The sequence below is a fragment of the Brachyistius frenatus genome, unplaced genomic scaffold (assembly GCF_029030835.1).
Source record: "Brachyistius frenatus isolate BFR_SWC_R1_liver_20210118 unplaced genomic scaffold, ASM2903083v1 Contig_114, whole genome shotgun sequence".
Lineage (NCBI taxonomy): Eukaryota > Metazoa > Chordata > Actinopteri > Embiotocidae > Brachyistius > Brachyistius frenatus.
The window spans coordinates 884,804-911,232 of record NW_027210713.1 but is presented as its reverse complement, the minus strand read 5'-3'; the positions used below and the strand labels follow the sequence as shown (position 1 = coordinate 911,232).

Sequence of the window (26,429 nt, the reverse complement as noted above, 5' to 3'; positions counted from 1 at the left end):
AAACCAATATTGGATGGTGGTGATCTTCGGGCCTTCAGGCAGCACTGCATTATATACAGACACTATTCTGGAGTGGAAATCACTGCATGGGCTCAGGAACACTTCTGAAAACCATCGTCTGTGAACACAGTTCATTGCTGCATCCACAAATGCAGGTTAAAACTCTCCAAAGAAGAAACCAGATAGAAACATGATTCAGAAACACCGCCGCCTTCTCTGGACTCGAGATTATTGAAGATGGACTGAGGTGAAGTGGAAAACTGTCCTGTGGTCTGACAACTCAAAATTTGAAATTATTTTGGGAAATCATGGACCCCACGTCCTCTGGGCTAAAGAGGAGAGGGACCATCCAGTTTGTTATCAGCGCACAGTTCAAAACCCAACATCAATAATGGTACAGGAATGCATTAATGCACATGGTGTGGATAGCTTGCACATCTGGAAAGGAACCATTAATGCTGAATAATATATTCAGGTTTTGGAGCAAGATACTGTATGCTGCCGCAAAGACAACGTCTCTTTCAGTGGAAGATACAATTCAAGCTTTTAGTCATAAATTATTAATCATAATTATGGAAAGCTGTGTGGCAGGGAGTTCTTGTTTAGTCATACCCTTACGTTTTAAACTCCTCTCCACAGAGGGGAGGGATTGTTGCCGTCACCAACCGAGCCATTAGGAAGGCGGAGCATCCATCAGACTCTCACTGTTGTGGCTGCTGCACGGCAAAACAAGGTCATATTACTGACTTACCCCCCTCCAACCCTCACCTAAAGTTACAGAAGTGCTGACACAGCACCAGAATACACTATTACTTTAGCAGCCTGAGCCTCGATGAGCCGTTTTACATTGACACACACATGACATTTGCTTCATAAAACCACAGGGGCGGTCATTTTCCTCTTTTTCCCCATGGTAGAATTAGATTTAGTATAAACCAGTGCAGAGAACAGATAAGAACAGTTAAGATAATCTCTTATGTAACACGACTTCTATTAGTTTTACAGCTCTGTTCGGGGCGTCCGGGGACGGCTGTTACTAAAGAGCAGGGCATGAAATGTTTCAAAAATTTCAAATGGAGCTGGGACTACTGCAGCTGGCCAGAAAAACAACTTTGGGATTATTTTTTTTGTGGGAAACACTTACATCCCTCGTTAAACGTATGACTAATCAGATTTCTCTTTTGCTGTGCAGGATGTTTGTGCTTGCGAGAGCCAGTCATTGATCTGATGAAGGATATTCCCGTGATGAACAGGATCTGCCTGATTGTTTTCATATTTAAAGGGATGATCAGTTCTTCTTCTGCTCCACGACATTCACAGGGAAATAGTGGACAGTTTTGAACCTTTGAGTTCCACTAAAGTCAGATTTTCCCCTCAGATACTTTGTCAACAGTTTTATTTGAGTAAGTAAATCCCTCCAATGTTTTACAAAGATCAGAGTAAAATCCAACAAACAAAAACAGATTTGTATACCAGAACTTTATCCTCATTTCATGACCCTTCTGATTTGTCTTTTGACTTTCAGGAGGGGCCCAACCCCTAGCTGGGAGACTACTCGGCAAAGATTTCGGACAACACAGTATGACTTTTTTTTAATTTTTTTTTTTTTTTTTATCATATTTTGGACAATATACTTTGGATGACTTTTTTTTTTAATCACTCTTTATCACCTCCATGAACCACATGGAGTATGACCTTTTTCTGAACTGACATGTATGCCTCGAGTTATACTCAAATTATACTCTCACTGAGGAGGCAACTGCTCTAACCAGTGCACAATGAAAAAAAAAAAAAAAAAAGTCTCTTGTTTGAGTTTTGTACTGTTGTTTGGTATTAGTATGACTGCACGTACAAACCCGAACCCGTGTGGCTTACCCTTAGAGGGACTTGCCTTAGGAGGTCTCACCCTCCGTGAACCATGTGGTTTACCCTTAGAGGGATTTGCCTAAGGAGGTTAAAAATATATTTAAAAGGTTTAGGCCAACAGAACGCAGCACAGTAATAAGAATGAGTCAGGGGGAACCGGTTACCATCATGAGGAAGTATTCAGATCTTGATCAACATCAGCACCTGAGTTCCACACGTTAACGTGACCACTGGTTTGTGAACATTTGTGATTTCACCACGGACCTGAAACTGGAGCAGAGAAACATCAGATTTTGGGTCAAACTGTGTAAACGGTCAACAGAGACCCTTGAAATGCTTCAGAAAGTCTACGGCAGAGGTCTCCAACCTTTTTCTCCTCGGAGAGCTACTTTGACAAAATGAAAGTGTCCCAAAACTACTCATGTTATGTAACATTTATTCACATAGCTGAGCTCCACCCTGACAAAAATAATGAAATAAAACATTAATAGATCATTTGGTTTTGACTGAAGTCCGTTTTTGTTTTTAGGGTCCTCATCCAATTGTCCATAATTCCTACTGTTCAACCAAAACCACAGTAAACTCTGGCACTGCTCCCTTATTCCTGTATGCTGTAAATCCATACATAGGCCTCCACAGCCTCAGATGCTTTGGTGACAGAGACATATGGATGTACAGTATACAGTGAGAGCCCCATGCAGCATCAGTCAGTCATCCTTCAGCTCACTGACCTGCCCAGCACCACAGCTGCTGAGCAGATGTGCTTCTGCATGTCTGTTTATGGTGTTTTTATAAGCTCTCAACATCTCTCTGAGGACGATTTGTGCTTTCGGCCGGTAGTGGTCAGCAGCGTTTTACACCACAGAGCAGCTCTGCTTTCCTGTTTCTGTATGTTCTGCGAATGTTGGTGAATTTTTGCATTTTTATGTTAGTTTGAGCAAATTAAAGCTCCATAAGAATATGCATTGGGCAGGTGATTCGGACCAGATGGGAGGATTATTTTTCAAGCTATTCATCTTTTTTTGGTTCTTTGTTCTGGGTGCTATACATAACAACCAATTCAGAGTACTGATTATCCTGCCTTTCCTTTTCATTTTGATATACCTATAATAATAATAATACAGAATTTTTTTTAAAGTGTAAACATTTTCTTTATACTATGGAAGAAATTTGTTCTTAATTATGACATTGTGGGTGAATCATTAGATTTACAGACTAGCTGCTGGGGCTCAGAGTATTTACTGCAATTATCCAAAATATAATTATATCTATCTATAATGTTTGTATATAGACCTAAAAGTAACTAACAACTATTTTAAAAAGAATCGATGAGCTGAAAAGTGCCAAAAAATGTCATAATTGAATGTCATGAATATCTCAAATATCTTTGGGACTTGGACCATTGCAGGGATAAAACAGGACATTTTCAAGACTCCAAATTGCATTTTAACATTTTATCCTTCGGGCTGTGTGACTGGGCTTGTCATACGTGCGTGTACTTTGCACGCCTAGGCGAGACATTGGCATGGTAGCCTCTAGTTGGCTGACAGGCTGGAAACCTGGTGCCAGGCTAAACTTAAAAAAATATTATCAATGTGAAACCTGAAATGAGAATGTTTGGATTATGATAAAGGGAAGGAGTGTCAGTATCTTGGGGTCTTTTTCAGGAGTAAAGGTAGGATGAAGCGAGAGACTGAAAGGCGGATCGCTGGGGCATCATCAGTGAATCATTGTACTGGACTGTTTCCCAGAAGATTTCGTGATTTACCAGTCATTCGACATTCAATGAGTTTTGGGTAATCAACGAAAGAACGAGATCGTGGATACGAACGACTGAAATGAGTTTCCTCCACAGGGTGGACGGGCTCAGCCCTTGAGAAGGAGCTCTGATATCTGGAGGTAGCTCGGAGTAGAGATGCTGCTTCTTCACGTTGAAAGAAACTAGTTGAGGTGGTTTGTGCATCTTATTAGAATGCCGACTCCCGGGCGCCTTTAATTGTTTTTTTGGGGGGCACATCCAGCTGGTATGAGACCCTGTGGTAAACCCAGAAGATGCAGGAGAGATTTTAGGTCTCATCTGGCTTGGGAACGCCTCGGGATGCCCCAGGGACGTCTGGGATAACATGCTTGACCTGCTGCTACCGCAAAAGGCCCCAGATCAGCAGAAGAAAATAGTTGGATTATGATGTCCAAATAAATAAATAAATAAATAGGCCTAAAAGTGTTCATAGCTTCCGAGTCTGAAAAATGAGGCTGATGCGCAGGTGCCTTAAGCTACAATACCTACCTACGAGAGGTCGGCTCTAAAAAGCTTCTGCCTCCATAGACTCCCATTCTACTAGTTCCATAAAATTCAAAGTCAATAAAATAATAATATGTTATTTCGGTTTTGCCAGATAAAGCAAGTCCATCGAATTGTTTTTTCCATCTGAAAATAATCCTGTCATTAATTAGAAAGTAAACTCCAAAAAAACCGGTGTATTTTGGGGCGTGTCTTTTTGATTGACAGGTCTGTGGTGCAGTCAGGTTAAAGCTATCGGTGGGGGGGGACGTAGTATCGTCAGCTCGTTCCTCCCCCAGCTCGTCCAAATATGGTCATTTCCTGCTCCAAACCGCTCCAAATTAGCAAAATGGCGCCGCAAAAATCTGAACTCCAAACAAAAGTACTATCTTATTGGATACAGTCCTTCACCGGTATACGCTCCTCTGACATGCAGATTAAAAGTTTTTGGCGCTGACGTCAACAGTCACACCAGTCTGCAATGAATTAATTCACACATTCAGCTTTTCATCCGATTCACTGCTGCAGTTACATTTTGGAAGAAGTCATTGTGCATTAGTATGTAATTAAAACGGAGCATCAAATGTTAAAACATCTAACGCCGAGACTAAAACGAGGTAACATCACTGTTCCTTTCGTCCCTCTTTGTCTACAAAGCAGCAGATGCGAGTGACACATGCGATTGTCAGCAGCAGAGCTCAGGGCCTCAAAGTCACTTTGATTCTCCGCCGTGCTCCTCAGATGAGAATCACCTGTCATGTTCGGTGGTCATCAGTCGAGTCTGTGAACAACCCAACCAAATGGTGGATGTGCGGTATAAATGAGTTGTGATCCCCGGTGCCCTTTGTCTTTTTAAGTGCACTGCATGAAATAAGTGGTCCTAGAACATGTCATTATTTGTGGCGGTTATAGGTTTGGTTGTCATGGTTTCATATGTCTCTGCAGGGGTTTGTGGGATATAGAAATAGCCCCTGTGATTGCTTACAAGGTAAAGAGAAGTGTAGAAGTTGAAGCAAAAAACAACAACATTTCAACCTGCCTGCCAACCTCGACACGGATATCTTGCTCTCCTGTGCATCATCACCACGTCTTTCAGCTCACTTGTGAAATCTATAAATACCTCGGTGCCAAAAGAGCTGAAGACGCTGCGCCTGTTGCCTCTTGATGTGATCTGTGCTCTCAGAGCATGATGGTCCTCAAACTCTGGTGAGAATCTGTGTGTGAAGGAAAGACAAAGAGAGAGCGTGTTTAGAGTCAGTTACCGGTTTAGACATTTTCTAATCACTTTCAGAAAGTTAATCCCATCACAGCAAATATGGAGACCTACTTCTGATTGAGCCAGCAGATCCATACACTCCGTTTCCAAGTGGTTAACGTAGTGAACTGAGGTTAGACTGGTTCTGTTTATTACAGCTGAATTTAAACCGCCACCAATCACTGATTCAAAATTTACATTTATACTCAGCGATTACATTTAGTGAATTACTCAAATTTGGAGATGGTGTCTGATTACTTACTGTTGATACATTTATATTTAAACTTACTCAGATTTATTAGAGTAGAAACAAATGTGAGAGATTATATTTGAGAGGGAAACGAGAATTGCTTCGTGGTGGTATTCCTCCGCCAACCAGTTTGCATCCATGTCTGTTTACACTCATATAGCATATGAAATGAAGACTTTGAAGGAATCCTTAATGTGTCCACATGTTTGGCCAATAAAGCTGAGTGACAGTAGACAATGCTTCAAATATAATGTCTCTAGAAATTCCTGAAATCATTGTCTGTTTGTCCTTGGCATATCTCCACAAGCCTTCGTCCCACCTGCTTCAAACTCAGTAGGAGTTTTGTCGGGGACCCGATCTTGTGCCTTTTGTGCGATTTGGACACACCACACAATAGGTTCGATATTAATACATTTTCATAAAAAGGCATCTGCAAAACGCATGAAATAAAAGCAAACCTGGTAACCCGCTTTGTCTGGATGTGTAGGCGGAAATTAAAGGACGAAGAGACACAACCAAACGACGAGGAAAAGACAGAAAGACAAAAACTAAACAATGAGGACAGACTGAAATGAACAGGAAAAACTGATAAGACAGAAAGACAACAACAACAAGGACGAACGGTGACGGCTTCATACACATCCCTGCACTCCGTTTATACACAACAGGAGCAGTCTCTGAAATGTTTGATCACACCTCATGAAGCCTTAGCAATACTGTGAAAGTGTCAAAACAACTCATACAACAATTTACATATTCAGACCCAAGTTTGTGATGTGACAAACACACTCATATCACACATCTGCCCACGGTCCAACCTTTAATTTGAAAGAGGACATAAGCGTTAAATCTGTCGTAGACCTAGCAAGCTACAAGACCGAAGAAAATAGCCAATCAGAAGACATCAGTGGGCCTTTAAGAGGCAGACGCATACCAGCCTGTTGTTGGTCGAGCTCCAGAGACAAGCTAAATAACGAGATGGTATTTCAAACCACGCAAAATTATTCTTATGGAGATCAAGACTGAAAAAAAAAAAAAGCATTAAAAAAGACACAAAAATAGCTTAATCCCTCACTCAGCTACTATGGTGTGATACAGTGACCTCCTCTGCTTCGTTAGCCTTTCCCATCTGATCGTCAAGTCCAGGAACTTAAGCCTCCTTCTCATCTGAACCATAAAGCCCCCCCCCCCCCTTGCTCCAAGGAGCCTCACTGACTCTCCGGGCTGCAGTTTTTTTTTTTTTTTTTTTTAATGAAAGCTGCAGCCGAATGTGTGTCAGCTGCAGTCTGCAATATGTAAAATACAAATCAAAGACCCCTCCCCCCAAAAAAAACCCACATCCAAACACATCATGAGAACTCTCCACAGTTGTAGGTGCAGACTGCAGCTTACACATACTTACATTACATAGATACTTGAAGAACAATGAGCAGCAGAAATAATGAGACGAAGAAGAAGAAGAAGACGTCGCAAGCACACTAATACATTCTGCGAGGAGGTGGGGGGCTTTATGGGAATCTTCAAAGGGGAGGTTTTTTGCCTCTCTCAGAAGGTTACTTAGAGATAAAAATATCCATCAAAGGAAGTGTGACAGTTATGACCAATATATTATTCTATTCTATTATTTTATTCTATTGTTTCTATTATTGCTTCTGTATGTATGCTGCTGTGGCGAAAAAATTTCCCCTCGGGGATTAATAAAGTATATACCTACCTACCTACCATATGGCCAGATATAGTAGACATTAGCATTTCTTAAAATCACTTAGGACGACATGGAGGGCCATTATCCATATATCCAACCTGCGTGTCCTTTGTTTTGAGTGTGGAGACCATGCCACCAGAAAGCCCCGAATCACATATAATACATATACTGTATAGAAAATAATAAGTTGATAAGGTAAAAAGTTTAGTTGCAGTTGTCCAATAACCAGAAAAGGTTTATAATGATGCACCCCTGTGCAGACGTTTTGTTGTAGTTCTGCCTTAAAGTATGTTCTTCACCTATTTTTGACAATAGAGTCTACAAAATAATAAACATTACGCGGATTAATGAGTAGGATTTCAATTATTTGGAAAAAAAAATTAATTAACAATGTTAATTTACTATACAACCCCCCAGGAGTGTTTCCTAAATTATTGTCCCTCCTGGTTGGATTTATACGCAAAAAATGTCATGGTTACTGAAAAATAATGGTTTAGATTCAAATGATGACTTGTACCATGTTGTGCATTATGTTGAAACTTCCTTAAAATTTATGCAACCTTCGTCATTATGGCAACAGTTTAAAAAAAAAAAAAAAAAACGGTCTCCATTCACTGTTAGAAACGGAAAGCTAACAGCCTGCTGTTGTAACTGGCCATCCACCCAACCAGGAAAACTAACATTCGCAAACAGCCACCTCTTCATGTCCCCCGATTGTCACTATATATGTGACCACTAGATGGCGCTTCACTTCAAAACTGTGGGTTGTGATAAACTGCTTGTGCAAAAGACCTCTGGAGTGTCTTGGGTGTTTTTCGCTGGAAGCACGTTTTTATTTTTTTTTATTTTTTTTTGCTTCATTTCTGTGGCATCAAATTGATCAGAGTTGCCGTTCAGAATATTTTGAAGGGGTTCAACAACGTCAGTCTTTATTTTTGATTAGGTCGATGAAGAAAATTCTCCCACGTGTCTTTTATCAACATCCAAGGTTGTTAATTTTGTCCTAACAGTTCTTAAACTGTCAGTGAAAAGGCTCAAACGTTTTTTTGTTTTTTTTAAAAATCATCTTTGTGTGAGCTCCATTTAATTTATCAGGCTTTTTCCCACAGTTTGCACTGATAAAACTCCACATTTAAAAAAAAAATTGTATTATGTTTCTTAATATGCTGCAAAAAATGTTGAAACTCATATAGCACCTCTACCTGCTGCACCCGAGTGTCATAATCATCTTTTATGTAAAATAAATTTGCTCTTTCTATTCAGCGAAGGTTCGGAATAACGTTGCCGGCTGATATAGTTTAATATCCTGTGCTTATTTCAACACCTTAAATAGCTCGGCTGACGTTAGACCCGTCTGTCAGGCTTGCAGGAGCGGGACTCATGGGTCAGAGACCGGATAGACGAGTGGATATTAAATCCAAAACTAACAGTGCATCAGTCACATACTGTACATTTACAGTGCAAATGATGCAGGAACAAACCGTCACGACCTCCTACGACAACAACATACCACAGGACATGTAGTTGCCAAGAAGCAACACTTGTAATATGACTCACTAATTCACCTCAGTTCCCTGAACAAACTGAATAGTCACCATTTCCTGTGCACAGTTTTATTTCTCCAATGATCACATTCAATTTATGTCCTTGAATGAAAATTGCAAAAAGCAGGGCAGGATGGGTCCGATGATGCAGGAGGAGTCGAACAGGGCAAATATTTAATCGATATTATTAGCGTTTTATTTCTCTTTCTAATATTTCAGATGATGAAGCAGAAAGAGGACACGTTTTACTCCAAACATCACGACAGGTTTACTTCACTGTGACATGCCATTCAGCTCATAGTTTCTGATTATGGTGAACACTCCCTCAAGGAATTTTGAGGAATCACAGAACAGACTACTATGAATATCACAATACATTTACATAAGATGGTGCTGTTACTTGGATGTGTCTGATGTACTGACAGATGTAATGATTTCTGGTTTTACACTGCCACCCGCTGTTCATTTGCAGGACTACAAACAGCTGCTGATTTTTTTTCAGCAATGACAGCAAATTAAACTCAAAAATTGCATTAATTCAAATTACAATCTCAGAAGGGTGTCTTCATGTCAGTGGTGTAAACCTACTTACAGGTGATATGTGCATAATTCTAGATTTGCAAAAATGTCTCCATTTGATTTTGCATCCTCTGATTGTAGGAGTGCCTCTGTAATATTTGTTTTGTGAATGAGTGTTGGTCCAAGGGAAAAACTACACTGTTGACTTAAGAAATTAAAAAACACATTGCTACTATGATGTGCAGACATCTCCTGTCTGTGAAGGGTGCATCTTCCCTCCTGATGCCCTTGTAGTGATTATTTATGCAGCTAGGGCCCTCAGCGTGGTCTTACAGGCAACAAACTTTTAGATAGATAGATAGATAGATAGATAGATAGATAGATAGATAGATAGATAGATAGATAGATAGATAGATAGATAGATAGATAGATAGATAGATATTGCATCATCAATATCCACAATCCATTTCCTATGAAGAGTCAGAAATGAATCTGCATGGACGACCACAGGCCAAAAATAAATGTTTTGTTGTGGCGGGACAAAACAAAGACAGCGAGGGCCAAACTTGGCCCGTGGGCCCCAAAATGGGCTGCTCTGTTTTAAATTCTTAAATCTCACATTAACACTGTGACTATTCTATAACTGAGTAAGTTGTTAGCAGTTCCACAAAAAAGGTTTAATTTCATTGAATAGTCACGGGACCAAAGAGGTAAATTATCCAGGAATTGAACCCCAAAAGTGCAAAGAGAAACTCTGAACGTAGAAAATATAGCCTATATGATAACTTGTAAATATGGCTGTGCCTCAAGTTTTCCGCAGAACAATGCTGACTACCCAGTTTTGTGATAGTCTGAAACAAAAGGCGTCTGAGTGGAAGTGTCAGAAGTCAGATTGTTATTCTGAGCAAAGAGGGGCTTTCTCAGCATCAAATCATGGCCAGATTGAAGGTTTCTGAGGGACCAGTGCATGACACTCTGAAACACTTTGCAGAAACTACGTGTTTGTTTTCAAAGCACGATCAAGCAGACCAACACCATCAGAACAGCAATACAGTACACCAAGTTTGTTTACTGAGAAATGGAGAATGTTCTACATGAAGAACACGAGACTCCAATTAGCAAAAAGTCCTTGTCAAGTGAAAGCTTTCTAAAGAGAACAAGTAGCATCTGTAAACCACTTTTCAGGAGGGTGAAGATTGTTATTCATTATAAATGGGTTGTTTACATACGTACAGAGGCAGCTGCAGTGTGTTTACGATTCAACTGATGACGCTGACTTTGCGTCAACGGGCTGCTCGCTGCTCACGGCCCGCATTACCTCCTGGTTTGGAAGGATTTGACCGTCAAAGCTCTGCTGTGTCTTCGTCTGATTGTATTCGTGTTTCTTTGCGCCCTTTTGGAGGCAATCCAGCCTTATTGCGAGGGTAATGTAACGTTACTAGACCCGTTAGCCACAAACAGTGAACAGTGGACAGGTGAGGATGTCGTAGTGCTCCCTGGGTAATGTAGTTTATTTAAGAATTACCCAGATAACTCCATATGGAGGAAAAAGCAGAAAAACAGCTTCAGAGAAGTGTCAGTGCTCAATAAAAACAAAAAAGTCACGATACGCAGAAGGAGTCAAATGTAGAAGAGCCAGTATAGCACACTGACATTCAAAGGCTTTGAACAGGAGCATCGACTTAACTCTGCTGTTAACACACTGCTGGAGGATACTGGAACTATAGGCCTAACTATTATTGTGGAAGAAATATTCAGATCCTTTATGTGAAAGTAGCTACCAAAACAGTAATGTAGAAATACTCCATTACCTAAAAGGCCTGCATGAAACTTCTTACTTAAGTAAAAGTACGCCTACATAACCATTTGTAGGAAAATATAGTCAATGCATTAAAGTTAAAGTATTGGTCCTTCTCACTGATATATTATCATGTATTACAATAGATTGTTAATCCTGATGCATGAGTGTGTAAGCAGCATGTTACTAGCTGGTGGAGCTAGTTAATATCCAGGTTTATATCAGGGGACAGCAGATAATTGGGACAGGTCCTCAAATGATTACTGGGAGAGGAAAGAAAAAAAACAAAGTTGTGATGCACAAATGTGTTTTCAGTTTTTTTTTTACTTTTTCTGTAATCTCTGAAATCACAAAAATCATAGAAACCTGAAAAGTTACGCCTCCCGCACACTGCTTTATGTAAGACGTCTGAAGACAAACAGGTTGGAGACAATTGGTTTAATCTTCAACAACATGATGCATTTAAAAGCTTGTTAAATGATCCATTGTGTCAAATTCAGAGCCATATAAACAGCACTGGTCAAATCATTTTAAAAGTAAATCTGTCAAATAATTGTAGTAAAGCAGAAGGCACATATTTCCCCCTGAAATGTAGTGGAGTGGAAATATAAAGTACCATCAAATGGAATTACTCAAGTAAAATACCTTAAAATTGTACTGAAAAACATACAAAATCTCTGGCATTGTCCTTTAAACTCCCACGGAGACACAAAACCACTAGAGGGTGTTCGTTGCAACGGCACGATAACGTACACCTCGGGTTGCAAATGGAGCACAGAAACTGCCAAAATCCGAAATGAAAATATGAATCATTAAACGACTTAATAAATAAATCCATCGGCCATTAAATGCGTAAAAAAATAAATGTAGCCATAACTTAATTGAATTTTTGTTCACATAAATTGATATTTCTGTTTTAATGTATCCTACTTGTATTCATTTCCTGTATTATTGACTTTTCCATTTTAATTTTTCCATTAATTAATTTTTCAAATGTAGCCTTTTTTTATGGGGGGGGAGTGGCTTTTTGGAGCCAGCCCCAATGGCCCTCGCTTGTATTGTACTTTATGGCAACTTTTGAATTGGCTTCACTTTTCTGACCGACAGGCCACATTCATTTTTTTTTTTTTTATGTACAGTTTATGAAATAAATAGGGGATTGATATAAAAGTAAACAAGTGCAAATTAAAACAAAGATACCAATCTATATTGCATTTTATCAATCAGTAATACCTGCATACATTTAAAAACAATATTATCGGTGCATTTAATGTCATATACATTTATTTATTGCGTCTCCTGTTTTTCTTTATATATATATATATATATATATATTGGTGGTTTCAGTCCTTGATATAATACTGTATAGACTGTATATACTGTGCATTTTATATTTAATATTTTTTTACTGCTATTTTACTGCTTTTCTATTCTTCTATTATTATCTTATTGCTTTCTGTATGCTGCTGTAGCGAAAAAAATAAAAATAAAAGTCCCCTCGGGGATTAATAAAGTAACTACCTAACCTAATGAGTGTTTTCTGGGAGGACACAGGCATGTTTGGCACCGCCTACCGCCTGTCAGACAGCGCTCAGGGCTCTCTCGCCCTCTCCTCCCCTCCCCTCCCCTCCCCCTCCCCTCTCAGCCCTTGTAGCTATGGAAACTCGTCCATGGCAACATCCACCAGTCTGCTCTGCCCCCATCCTCAAACCTTTCAGGAGGTGCCGAGTGTGTGCAGCTGCAACCGACTAATGATACGCTGCAAGATGGCGATTGCGCGACTCGTGGCTTGTTTTATTCTGTACAGCAGCCTCGGTGAGTTGTTTCCCCCTTTTTTTTTTTTTTTTTTCCCCCCCCCCCTCCCTCAAAGCCGTTACAGAAAACCTAACGAGGTGCCGTTAAATCCGAGCCGTGACGGAAAGCTGTCGGTGCTAACGTTGGAGCAGACGTTAGCTTCCCCGCAAACAGGCTGAGGGTGTCGGGGAGGAGGAGGAGGAGGAGGAGGGGGGAGGCTTGTGGTGTTTTAACGGAGGGTTTAACTGTCGGGGAGAGGTGTTTTTTTGTTTGTTTTGTGTGTGTGTGTGTGTGTGTGTTTTTTTTTTTAAACACCGTAGCAGACGTTACATCGGAGTCGGAGTTGTGAGAGTCACGTTTTGAATTCACCGTCTGCTAAACGTTTCAGCGGCGCTTCGTTGAAAGCCTCGACATGAGCTAGCTCATGTCTTTGCTTATTTTCACAGGAAATGTTCTGGAATAAAAAAAACAACAAAAAAACAACAAAGCGATACTTACTTCAGAGTAAAAAAAAAAGAAGAAGAAAGAAAGTGCAGCTGTCATGACCTGTGAGGGTTATCAGACGTGCAGGCCTTGGATTTACTCTGTGTGCAAACACACGCTTTAAAAGCACTCGGCTTAACTTGTGCGTCTCTGACAGTCAAATCCAAAGTACAGATAACCAGCTGGAATCCCCATATTAGTTCAAATTGACCTCTCCTGATCACGTGGTAAATCATCATGATGATGATGATGATGATGAGTGGGGTTGTTATTAGGGAGGCAGGTGGATCAGCTGAGCTTGCGTGATGAAGATGTTTGGCCACAACAGCTGGAGATTTTGGGCTGACGTGATGCACCGACTGTCCGGTGAACCCTTGACCTCGGCGGTCATCTCTTGACGGGCAGAGCTTCATTTGTTGTGCTCTGAAACTCACCTCACGGTATTGATGCAGAGTACACTAATACCGCAAGCTCACAACAACAGAAGCAGGAGAAATTGTGAAAAAATGAAGGTGTTTAGACTTCGCGTCACCGCTTTTAGGCTCGAATAATGAACGTGAAGGAGAATTAACTTTGTTTAATTGGAGCATTAAGCTGAATTGTTGTGTTTGTAGTATTATATATATATATTCACATTTTCCCCTTTATGTAGCTTGAAGTCATGTTATTCCCGTACAGATAAAAAAAAAAACATGTTTCCCATGTTTTCTACATATGGCAATCACATGTATGACACATGTTAACGCCGCTTTGCAATATATCATAAAATGGGGAACATTGTGTGGGAAAGTTATCACATGGGAATTTACATGGGCTTCACACGTTACACCATGTTTCACCATGCAAAACACAAGTTTCACATGTGCACGATCGAATGTGTCACATGAGTTTTTGCGCATGTGACATTCATTTGTTTTTTTTCTGCAAGGGATTCCACACCGACAGTATGAGGTAATATGATGTTACTGCAACTAATAATTGTTTTCTTGCTCATTATTTTTGCGATTGTTGAATACTTTTTTTTCATTTAAAAAAATCTTAGAAAACTTTGAAAAATTATTGTGATTATTATTTCTCACAGAGAATTTATATGGTCCAAAAACCTTAATATATTCAGTTTACAATCATACATGACCAAAAAAAAAGAAAAGAAAAAAGGCAGCAAATAATGTTTAAAAGTGTTTAAAAAGATTGTCTTTGCAGACTGATTATCAACTCAAAATTCTATGAAAGTGAAATAATCCCACCTTAGACTCGATGTTCTTGAGTAAACGATAAAAGCGGCTGATAAATACTAATAGTTTGGTGTCATGTGTCCGTGCAGCCTGGTTTCTCACCAGGACAACAACACTGCAGAGCTCAAATGTGCTGAAGCTTCATTTTGTCTCTGTTTTTTTTTTTTTTTTTTTTCTACACCCGTGTCATATAACAGTATGAAAAAACAAAGCACAGCTCACGGGTCCCTTTTCTTACATTTCCCACACGCTCTTGTGACACCACGACTGCCTCCGCTGGAGCGATCGTTCTTATTTACTCGGCCGCGCCGGTATGCTGTGAATCCCAGTGGTCCTCGCTCCATCCCTCCGCCTTCATCATGTTTGCAGCGACAGCACTGGAATGTCTGGGAAAAAGCTTTTTATAGACGCACTGGATCAACAACTTTTTGTTGCAGTGACGAGGTGCTTGTTTTCATATTTAGCGCATAAGAGGATTGCAGAATGTGGCTATTTAAAAGGAGCACGTTTCCCCCCAGAACGGGCTATAGACCTACTTTGCTTAAGCGTTACCATAACAGAGGGATTAACAAGGAGCCGGTGTTTGCTTTCCAGCAAGCGCAGAGATTATTTTAATAATTCCGAAATATTGTCTTCTCCTCAGCCTACATTGTCACATGGGCGACGGAGCATTGTTGTCTGAATGCTTTTATAGCTCGCATCAGTAATTAGTTACACATTGTTTCGTTAATAGACTGTGGTTATTCTTTCCCACGGCCCACATTTGGTTTTGTTTGTGAAAAGATGAGACGAACCTCAAATAAGGTCACGGTAACGCTTCTTCGCCTGCTGGTGGAATTGGTGCATTTACATCAGGTTTTGGTTCCGCTGCAACCGCAGCATCTGCTTTTAATGCAAATAAGAAGGGCTGGAAATTGTTTACCGTGTTTGTTTTCTGTCCAAGTGGACATTTGGGGAGGTGACGTGCAGCAGAGGTCATCTCCAAGGACCTTCTGCCAGAAACCGGATGTACTCCTGCAAATCTTCTCTGTTAACTTGGAATAACACATTACACACACACAGTGATGTTGAAACAGGGAGTGTGCTGGGTGATTGCAGCAAATTTAATTAAAAGAGAAATATGTGAAAGAGCTGTAGTTATTATTTTGTTCCTGAAAACCAGCTCCTCTCCGAACCAGTTCACGGAGCAGCGTTAAAGCCCAGCGTACGTCTGGGGGGTGGGGAGCATTTGTTGGATGTCTCTAAGGATGTCCAGTCACAGCGGGGGGCGGTAAAAATAGCCCTTCCATTTCCAGGGTGGGAAAAGTCAGCAGCAGAGACGGAAGCCGAGACCTGGGAGTCGGATCTCATCAGCGTCCACAGCTGCGCTCGTAGAACCGGACGCTCCGGCAGGATCCGCGTTTTCATCGTATTTCTTTTTTCAGGCCGGAGCGTCGGCTATACGCTCGCTCCCTCCGGCTCAGGGTCACACCGTAACGTCTCAGGGTCACCCGCAAACGCCTCGGGGAAACAGAAGGGAGGGACGTCTCGTCGTATTCGACGGCTGCTCCGATGGTTATTATTATTGTCTAATCAACTGCAACCCTTCATCCCGCCCCCACCGGGAGCGGGCAGGCCTTCATTAATCAGCGTGGGTGCTGTTGGTTTCATGTGCGCCCAGCAATTACTGCGTGTGGAAGTGGCACAGACACAAATTGTTGAGTATAGTGTATCAGTGGAAGGCAGAAACACCACAAAGAATCATTGGCACACGCTGAACTGTAATTTTCACATTTTCCTAATTTGTTGCACACACCCTCAGACTCACTTATTTTCTGCTTAAATTGGCATTCTGCTGGCCGAACATGGTACAACTTGTGAATTGATGCCTGTTGCCATTTAAATGTGACATTTAGAAAATAACACTGATTGCTGTAAGGAGCTCACTCGAGCAGGGAACTTAAAAATAAATGCATCTCATGTGTTGTGTTTATGCCAGAGGGAAACCGAGACGGTTGATTAAGTGCAGTTCAAATGTAAGCACACTCCCACTGTTACGTTAGTTTTCTGCCTCTGACTTGATTTGTTTCGGGATGACGATTAATTATTTATTTGTAAACTTCAGTATCAATTAGTGTCACAATTTAGCGAAGAAGCTTTTCCAACCAAACCTGAAAGAATACATTAAAGAATAATCATATTTTTTTTTAGGGTGTTTGGCTTTAAAACAACAGTGTTGTAGCTAAGTGGGAAAAACTGCACAACCCTTCAAACACATCTTTTCTTTGCTTTAAAAGCACTTTGGCCCAAATACTTCACGAGATTTGTTGGGAGAAATGGATGCTCTCTGCTCTAATGGGTGACACATCATTGACCAATTCCTGCTCTCCCTCAGAGGCATATCGTCATCCAAACACAGAGGTTCAGAGAGCTAGTGATGCAGACACTCACATTCAAGCGTGGGCTTTGGTTTTGGGCAGAAATCAAGCATCCCCACCCGCCCTCTGTCTGGTCTTTGGTACCGGGATAGTTTCCAGCATCAGTCGTTGAAAGTGAAAACTCCCGTTATCATATCAGGTTAAATAATTTAAAACCCTCTTCACTAACGTCAATAAAATACCTTATTGCAGGATATGGTTTTGGTGGAGAAACAAAATTTAGTTTGAGGACTTGAACAAGAAAAAGTTCCTTGAATTGATTATGCATCCTCGTGTAGAACAGATTTTATGTAATCTAAAATGGTTTTTTTTAGCTACTCCTTTTTGTCAAATTTTTATCTTTGTGTATTATTGACACGTTGTGTACTTAAGTTATTTGTACTTTATTCTTTTTCCTTCTCACCCTCAAGTTAAAATGGGAACGTCATGTAACCGTGCTTTACAAGAAGATATGTACCAGCTTTGTTCCAAATGAAGATTTTGAAACAATTTTTTTAAAGTCCCTTGTTGTACTGCAGTTCTGAAGAATGTAGTCTTATCTGGACTTGTAGCCTGTTTCCGAAACTTTTGGCCTTCAGTCCTGGTCTTCACTAACTCAAACTGTTTGACTTGAGGCCAAACAATCCAGCTGCATTCTCGTAAAACTGGACGCAATCACCCTCAAACAAAAACCAAAACACTCGAACGTCATTCTGGGTTTCATTTGGGTCACTGTCTGAATATTACATTCACTTCTGTCTTAATCTTTTTATCGCGGCAACTTCAGATTTAGAACTTATTGTCTCCCACTGATGATTTATCACCACCCAAATTATTTTGTTAAGTACTGAAGTCAGAGTATTTGTACTGGGAGTTTATTCTATTCCAAAACCGGTGCTGTTGGCTGCACGTGTTTGATAAACTTAAATGTTTTGGCCCGGGGCATCAGTCTTCTCAAATAGAAAGGGAGGGTAATTAATTAGATGTGTTCACCCTAAATCAGGTCCCTCTAATCTGCTGTTTATTAGGCAGCATGCCCGCTTCATAATGTCTGCTAATGAAAAAGCGTGTGTGTTGTTGTGTGTGTGTGTGTGTGTGTGTGTGTGTGTGTGTGTGTGTGTGTGTGTGTGTGTGTGTGTGTGTGTGTGTGTGTGTGTGTGTGTGTGTGTGTGTGTGTGTGTGTGTGGTAAATCATGGTTACTCAGCATTTAGAGTCTGTTTTCCTCCTTCCTCCACAGGCCACATTCCATCATCACTTGGGGTAATCCTCCGAACCATGGACAAGATTGTGTGGGCAAATGAGTTTGAGCGTAAGTAGCTGCAACATCCGTCTCTAACCTATTAAACCAAAGCACCTTTTCCTCTTGCTGATTTGGGCTCCGTCTCTCACGCACTCTCCTGTTTTTTTTTTTTTTTTTGTCTCCCCTAGCCATCGAGCTGACCTGCTTAATAGAGTCCATCTCAACAAACAACCCGAGGATTGAATGGAAAAAGATAAAAAACGGCGTCCCCAGTTACGTGTACTTTCAGAACAGAATAGCAGGTAAACCTCTCGGAAACTCTCTTTGTGAAAAACCCCACCAGCCAGTAGACCACAGCGTTTGAAAGTGCCGTCTCCGGACTGAGAGCTCAGCTGAATGAACAGTACCTTGAAAGAACTTGGCTGTGAATTCTGTTTTTGAACTGTGAAGTCACGCTATGTGTTTGAATGGGCAATTGTAAAGTGGGTTTTATGTGGGTTTTTTTTTTTTTCTTCTCTTCTCTCTAAAAGGGGACTTGGAGCACAGAGCTCAGCTCAGAGAGCCGGCCAACATTCTGATCTACAACACCACTCGATCAGACACCGCCGAGTACCGCTGCGAGGTGGCCGCCATCGACGATCAGAGGGACTTTGACGAGATACTTATTAGTCTGGCAGTGAGAGGTGAGCAGACGCTGTGTTGTGGTGCCACATCACTGACTTGCCTGTGACTGACTAAGATTTACTGCACACCTGTTTTTACATATGTTTAAGACAGACTCCACCTCAGAGATCTGAGATTCAGCTGCTTGTCTTTGTTTTTACGTCGACATTCTTAATTACTCTCTAACTGATGAATGAAAAGATCAATACTGCTGTCATATTTATCCCTCAAATATGAAGCAACAGCCAACGGTGGTCGTCGCTGTGTGGTTGCCAGAGTGGTTTAACAGCCAGCCCTGCAGCCTCTGAATTCACCCTCCAGTCTCAGGAAACACAACATTTCAGGAAAGACTCAAACCTTTGTTTATTTCTTGAAATAAATTATACAAATGGAGGGGAATACCTGGGGCCTGCGATGATGTTGCAAGTATTTAATTATTTAAAAAGAGGGCAGCAGTTAATGTGACTTTAAGTAGGAAGGGAAGGCCTGGGACACACCGCCCAGCCTGCATGCCGTGCGTGGCGGCTACCTCGCTGTACTGCTGCGGCTCATTCATGTGCCTGCAGGGGGGCTGCTACTGCCAGCCATATCTTTCAACATAGAGCTTTCCTTGGATGATGACCATCAGTAATCGAATGTTTGAGGTCCAACAAGTGAAGAGTTGTAACCCAAAAGCAGTAATGTGGTTTTAGTTCACCGTCGTAAAGAGCAAGACACAGACAGACAGACAGAGAGCACCTGGAAAATACTGCACTTCCCCTGTTAAATGACTGATATAATAAAAACTATTACATACTAATTGACATTGCTTTTGCTTGAAACGCATAATGCGTAAAAAAGCAAGGAAGATGCTGAACTCCAGGTGACACACTGCAGCAGTGAGCTCTAACTTGTTAACATGAGAACTAAAATTAAAATCAAAAGATGTTCTGTGACTGCAACGCACATGCAGGCAGCATGTCCCGATGGTAAACCTAAAGGTCTGCTGCACCTCAGGTTTGCCTCATCACGGTTAGTAGGAAACTTTTTACATAAGGAAGCCCAATGTTGCCAGGAGCAAACACTGCAGCAAACACTGCAGCAAACACTGCAGCAGACACTGGAGGAGACACTGGAGGAGACACTGCAGCAGCCACTGCAGCAGCCACGGGAGGAGACACTGGAGGAGACACTGCAGCAGCCACTGGAGGAGACACTGGAGGAGACACTGGAGGAGACACTGGAGGAGACACTGGAGCAGACACTGTCCTGCACACACAGAAACCCAGAAGATGGAGGTCCCGCAGTGTTCACTGGATGTTGCATAAACAGACCACACACATGACCACAGACAATCGGTGTCAGGTAGGTTTGATACAGGTCCATCCAGTTACAGTGATATCAGTCCTCCAACTCCAAACAAAAAAAGTAAAAAAAACCACATTTCCTTTTAAAGTCAGACTAATTTATGACAAAATGGAAAAATGTAAAGTTTCTGGAGAAACGCCACGTTATTGTCGCTGAAACAATACGTTTTGGTCCTTTAGAAGTAGTAACAGTAGTCGGATGTGTCCTTAACCTGCTGTAGATTGATGACTCTGTGTCTGTGTGCAGTGAAACCTGTCGTCCCACGGTGCAGCGTGCCGGAGGCCGTCACAGTCGGCACATCGACGGAGCTGCGATGTCTGGAGAACGAGGGCTTTCCCGCTCCTCAGTACCGCTGGTTCCACAACAGCGAGGAGCTTCCCCAGGATCCCAAAAACAACCCCAAGTTCGTCAACTCCTCCTACAGCATCAACGCCGACACCGGTGGCCTGGTAAGAAAGACGGAGGAATTTATAACTTCTTCACTTTGGATAGCTATCAGTCAATATTCATTATTACTAAATTATTAGAAATCAACATCCTCTCCTTGGCTGAATGTTCTGTTTGTGCATGGGAGTCTGTTGGTGTCAATCATGGTTTATGTTATGTAAATGTGAGCAGCTTAATCTGAATAAAACCTTAACCACCATATGACTAACAGCAGGATTAATCCCTGCGTATAAAGATAGCCAGCAAGGAGGCTTAACCAAAGAACTGACATATGAAAGGAGGATCATGTTGCAGGCAAAGCCAACGGACATGTTTACGGTTTGCCTTAAAGACAGTAACCAGGTCGAAGTTTGATACTGAGAAGAAATACATAAATATGATCAAATGTCACGACACGTCATAAGGTTTATTTACAGCCTGACTTTGGCATTTTGATGTCAATCCAGCTGCGTGTCACCGCTATGAAGATTTTTTTTTTTTTCAACATGTCTCTGCAGAAATTTCGAAGGGTGAGGAAGGAGGATGCGGGGGAGTACTACTGCCTGGCAAAGAATGACGCAGGACACGCACACTGCTCCCCGCAAAACATGGAAGTCTGTGAGTGACAACAAACAGAACAATGAAAGTGCTGGCTGCTCTGCTCTATGATCTGAATATGATTTTTCAGGGTGAAGTCCAGGACAAAAAAAGACACGTCCTTTGTTCCTCGAAGAATTCGGCTGCCGAACAAGCTCCGATCAGACAGTCGAGATTTCTTGAACGTCAAATCAAATCAAATCAAATTTATTGTCATTTCACCAAACATCTCAGTGCAAGACAGAATGAGAGAGCATTTCTGAGATTACAGTGCAGTAGTAATAATAAATAAGACTCATCACATAAAACATAAATACAGCACACTAGTCCTTGAGCCTGCAGACCTAAGATATAAGTAGAGCTTTTAAAAATAGTTGGAGTTCCAAATGCTTAACTACAATAAAAAAAAACAGGAGTTTTCAGCCATGAAATGGAACGAATGAGTCAAATGTAACAAATAGATTATTCAGGTGCAATGCAGTCTGCAAATCTGCAATTTATATGCAATTTAAGATGCTGATAGTTTGATTGTTCAGCAGATTGCTCAGAATGTGTGCTTTATGTCTTATTGATATCCCAAACGATGCCTTTTATGATGTTTTGATTGATTATGTGTTGTTGTGTGTGGTTATTGTTGTGAAAAGCAAATTCCCCCTTTGGGCAATGAAGGTTTCATTCATTCATACAGATATACATTGTTTTCTCTGCACAAAATCCCTGTTTCATAATATAGTATGTTTAAGATGTCAAAATGAATGACTGTTTTCCATCCGTGATAATCAATCAATCAATCAATCCAACTTTATTTATGAAGCACTTTTCGTACATTTTGGTACAGTTCAAGAGTGCGTTACAGATGATTGACAGGCCAATAATAAGACTGTGTACCAGAAAAATAAAATAAATTTGGGAACAAATTCAAAACACGATTAAAAGGGAAATAAGATGATTTATAAACCACTTTGAGACAATACACGCAAGACAATAGAGATAAAAGAAATGTAGAAGATAGATTAAAAGGTAAAACGACAATAAGACGTTAAATAGAGTGAGATAAGAACTAGAAACTAAAAACGAGTACAGAAATAACAACAATGCATTAAAAAGATAAAAGTTATAGTTAATCAGAAGCTCGGATAAAACGATGGAATATGGAATAGGTAAGAGGAATTAAAAGTATGTAAGAGCAGCTAAACGGATGATAATTGGTAGGAAAGTGTGGAGGACATGCATAAAGAAAAGCAAATAGATAAAAAGACACTTATAAGAGAAGTTATAATAAAATTAAGATATGTCTAAAATCCATTAAAAGCAAGGCCGAAGAGGAGGGGTTTTTAATTTAAGTTTAAAAAGTTCGACACTTTCGGCATCTCTGATGAAAAGATATCAGAGAAAGTGTATTTATATGAAGCTGTCTGACTTTTGATTACTGAATATAAAATCCTTCTCCTGACACGAACTGAGCTGTTAATCAAGTTAGGATTTCAGCACCATAAAGACTAAACGTAAACACAATATACAAAAGCTCAAATGTTAACGTTCTACTGCCGGAAGTCACAGCATAGATATGTTTCAGGCAACCGACCCGTGTTCGGGTTTCCTCTTTGTGTCCCCTCGCAGACGACGTCGACGTCCTCGGGATCACCCTCAAGTCGTTTGGCGCCGGCGTCATCATCTTCTGTTTGACTGCTTGGACCTATCACTGCTTCAGACACGGATGCTTCCACAAGAAAAGTCACAATGAACCTGAGTGAGTAAAACCTGCAGCTACGAAGGAGGTCAGAGGGATCCTTCATTCTGTGTGTTATATTTTTGTCTTTCTTCTTGTTTATTTCAGCTACAACTGGCCAGCACAGACTAATGCTGTTGACTACGGTGATGCAGATGAGGTAAACAAAACTGCAAAGCACACATATCATTTATTGCCTGAATTACCGTAAACAGTGGCGGCTGGTGATGCAATCAAACTGAAGCCGGATTTCAGATAAGCCAAAAAAAAGAAAATGTGAAAACAACACAACACACTAATGTTGCCTAAACACTAGCCAGAGGCACTTCTTGAAATAACATAAATTTGACCCTCTTCTCCTTCTGGCCTCCCAATTTCTCAAAGACTTTCTGGTTAAAGTCAGTCATCTCAGTCAACATCTTCTTTTCCACTGACAGCATGGCCAGTGTGTCCCAGTCGGTGTAGACTGTGTGTAGCTCCCCCGATGTGTGCACACAGCTAGTGTCTGTTAGAAGCCTTCATCAGCATTTACTCCGATGATACTCGTACTCGTCAAAACCTACACTATCCGTACCGGATACTCGGTTCAGCTGAGTACTCGTCTCATCGTTGTCGTTCCACTGCCGGTCAGATAGAAAGAAGCAGGAGTCACCGTGTGATTACGTCATGGCGGATGTGAGGCAAACCTGAAAGACGCCATCGAAAGTTATCCAATCACATTAGATAAAGAAACGTAAAACAATACCGATTCGCTGCCAGTTAAAGAGGGAGGGCCTGAAACAACCAATGGAAGAGCATCCTCAGGTTCTGTGGTTGACAGACGTTGAATGACTTCATTAACTGTCTTTTGTAGATGTATTTATACACAGAAATGAACGAAATACAATTTGCAAACAGTTTTTATTAACTGCTCACAGACAGACTACCAGGTGCATTTTACCAGCAAACTATTATTATATAATTAATTTATGTTTCACATGTTGAAGTAGTATTTTTTTTCTCTCACCGTTGGAGGGGGCGGGGCCCCAAATTTACAAACCGCCACTGACTATAAACAAAATAAAGGTTCTTTGAACTCATTTTCTACATCCTGTTTCTCACAGGGTCATTTCCGCCACAAGTCTTCATTCATCATTTGACAGCTGACACGGAGGAGAAGACAAAAACAAGCACCGTCAAGGTTATCAAGCAACAATGACGCACCAGTTGGGAAAGTTTGAGGTGTAACATGGCACATTACTCTTGATGCACATCAAAATTAAAATCAACCAACTTGCCAAAGTAATTTTAACATCTTGTGGCACTGTTTTCGGTCACAGAATTTAATAAAAAAATTTCTCTAAAGATTGGTTTTTGTTCTTACACCTTATTTATTAATTATTTTTTTTACTCATTTTCCAGCAAAATTTTATTCTACAGTAAAAACCATTTCAAATCTGTGTAATTTGATATTTGGCCCACAACATGTGTGTCATCACAACAGAAACTGTAAGCTACATTCCTTCACGGTTTTTTGGATGAATCCTCTTTTATAACTCCTGAATTTTTTACAGTGTACACTGAAATTATTTTACAAAACTCCTCCACTTTATCTTCGTTCATAAGATAACATGTTCTTGGTTTGTTTCACATGCAGAGGAGTCGACACTTGTTTTTGTATATACTGTAGTTATACAGGCAATAAGTAGCCGACTGCAAAAGGCTGATCAGCTCAGATTCATAAGGCACAATTTATCAGCCTTTTATTATATTTAAAGTACAGACGATAACAAATATGTACAAGATTAAACCTTGAATTTGAATATCATATATCCCACTATGCTGCAGAGTCAAAATGTACTATAAAGGTGGTGAAGTATGATTTTTTAGAGTGCTGTTTCTGTTTATAAGTGACCTTTTGTGCTTTACTAATTATTTTATGAGTATTGGACATATTGTCCAGTTTTGGACTCCGTGTTAAATGTACATACTTGCATACATTTTTCGATCTCTTCATTTTAACGCGTGGCACTCCATACCTTATTGTAAATACTGCAATAAACGGTTTGTTCGGAATAAATTCACAGTATTCACTGTTTGGTGTGTATCTGCAGTGTTGAGCCTGTCTGTAACAACAGTGTGTCATTTCAGACATTAGTGTCAATGATTTGTGTAACAACTCAGGAACTGTTGTAAACTGTCCACTGTTCATTTGATATTAATGCTCTATGTTCATGTTATTTTGTTACTATTAAATACATTTGAACTGTACTTGTTTTTGGGACCGAAATGTTTTGTTGTGAGAATGTATGCGTAAAATAATTTTTAGAATAATTAACTGTACCGAGGGAAATAATAGTGAAAACATTCATTTATAAAAACATAATGAGGTTTCTCTGCAGTGAAGGAAAAACGACACAAAAACTTTTCAACCAAATCTCGATGTCGACAATTTTTTAAAGACAGGCTTCTCTCTTGATGTAAAGAAGGCCAGGTTTAACACATTTTTGCACAGTTATTGCAGCCTGAAGCATTTTGTTAAAAACACGTCTCACTTTATGGTGAAATAATTATTTAGACACTTGTATAGTAAAGATACTACATTAGAAAGTCATGCTTTCAAAAGTGCACTGCAGTAAAACACACGTATAACCAGAACAATTGACCTATATGTATCAGTAAATGTCAGCAGCATTTTAATGTTCATATTAATGTACAGAAAGATATTTAATATCACTGCAGACCCCCTTGAAAACATGTATATCTACTATCCAAAGAATGTCTGCGGCTATTTTGGTCACATTTGAATGAATATTTGTGGACGGTGGAGTTATAGATTGCAGTGAGCCAAAGATTTGTCACAATGCTAATAAATTCCTGGGAAGATTGGTGGTGCAGTGGTTAGCACTGTTGCCTTTCAGTTGGAGGATAAAGCCCCTCCTTTCCATGACTTTTTTTTTTCATAAATATGTACATAATTTATGTATATAGCATGTTGTCCAAATTATGAAGAAAAAAAAAAAAGTCATACTTTAACAAAAAGTGACCCAAAAGTCATTTTTGGTGTGGCGCACATGTCCACCGAACTTCGTGCATGTCGGTAAATGTAGCTGCCGGGGCATCTCTTTAGGGGGCGCTAGCGAGACATTTGGCCACGCCCACTCGCGACTCCACTAAAATACGCAATTTGTCGCCGGGAGAGACGCGTGTACCAACTTTCAGGAGTTTTTGAGTATGTTAAAGCCGCTAAAAATGCAGTTGTTTACGGAGAATAATAATAATAATAATAATAATAATAATCGCGTGAATAACAACAGGGCT

General features: G+C 40.4%; 1 protein-coding gene across 1 annotated transcript; it reads left to right on the top strand.

Annotated features, from left to right (window-relative positions):
- Positions 1–12,913: 12,913 nt before the first annotated feature.
- jam3a (junctional adhesion molecule 3a) lies at positions 12,914–25,379 on the top strand. Its single transcript, XM_069712946.1, has 9 exons — positions 12,914–13,033; positions 18,365–18,436; positions 18,556–18,669; positions 18,898–19,050; positions 20,624–20,826; positions 21,322–21,421; positions 23,021–23,150; positions 23,238–23,289; positions 24,233–25,379. Exons 1-9 carry the CDS (start codon positions 12,970–12,972, stop codon positions 24,266–24,268), a joined length of 924 nt encoding a protein of 307 aa, XP_069569047.1. The 5' UTR covers positions 12,914–12,969; the 3' UTR covers positions 24,269–25,379.
- The last annotated feature ends 1,050 nt before the right edge of the window (positions 25,380–26,429 follow it).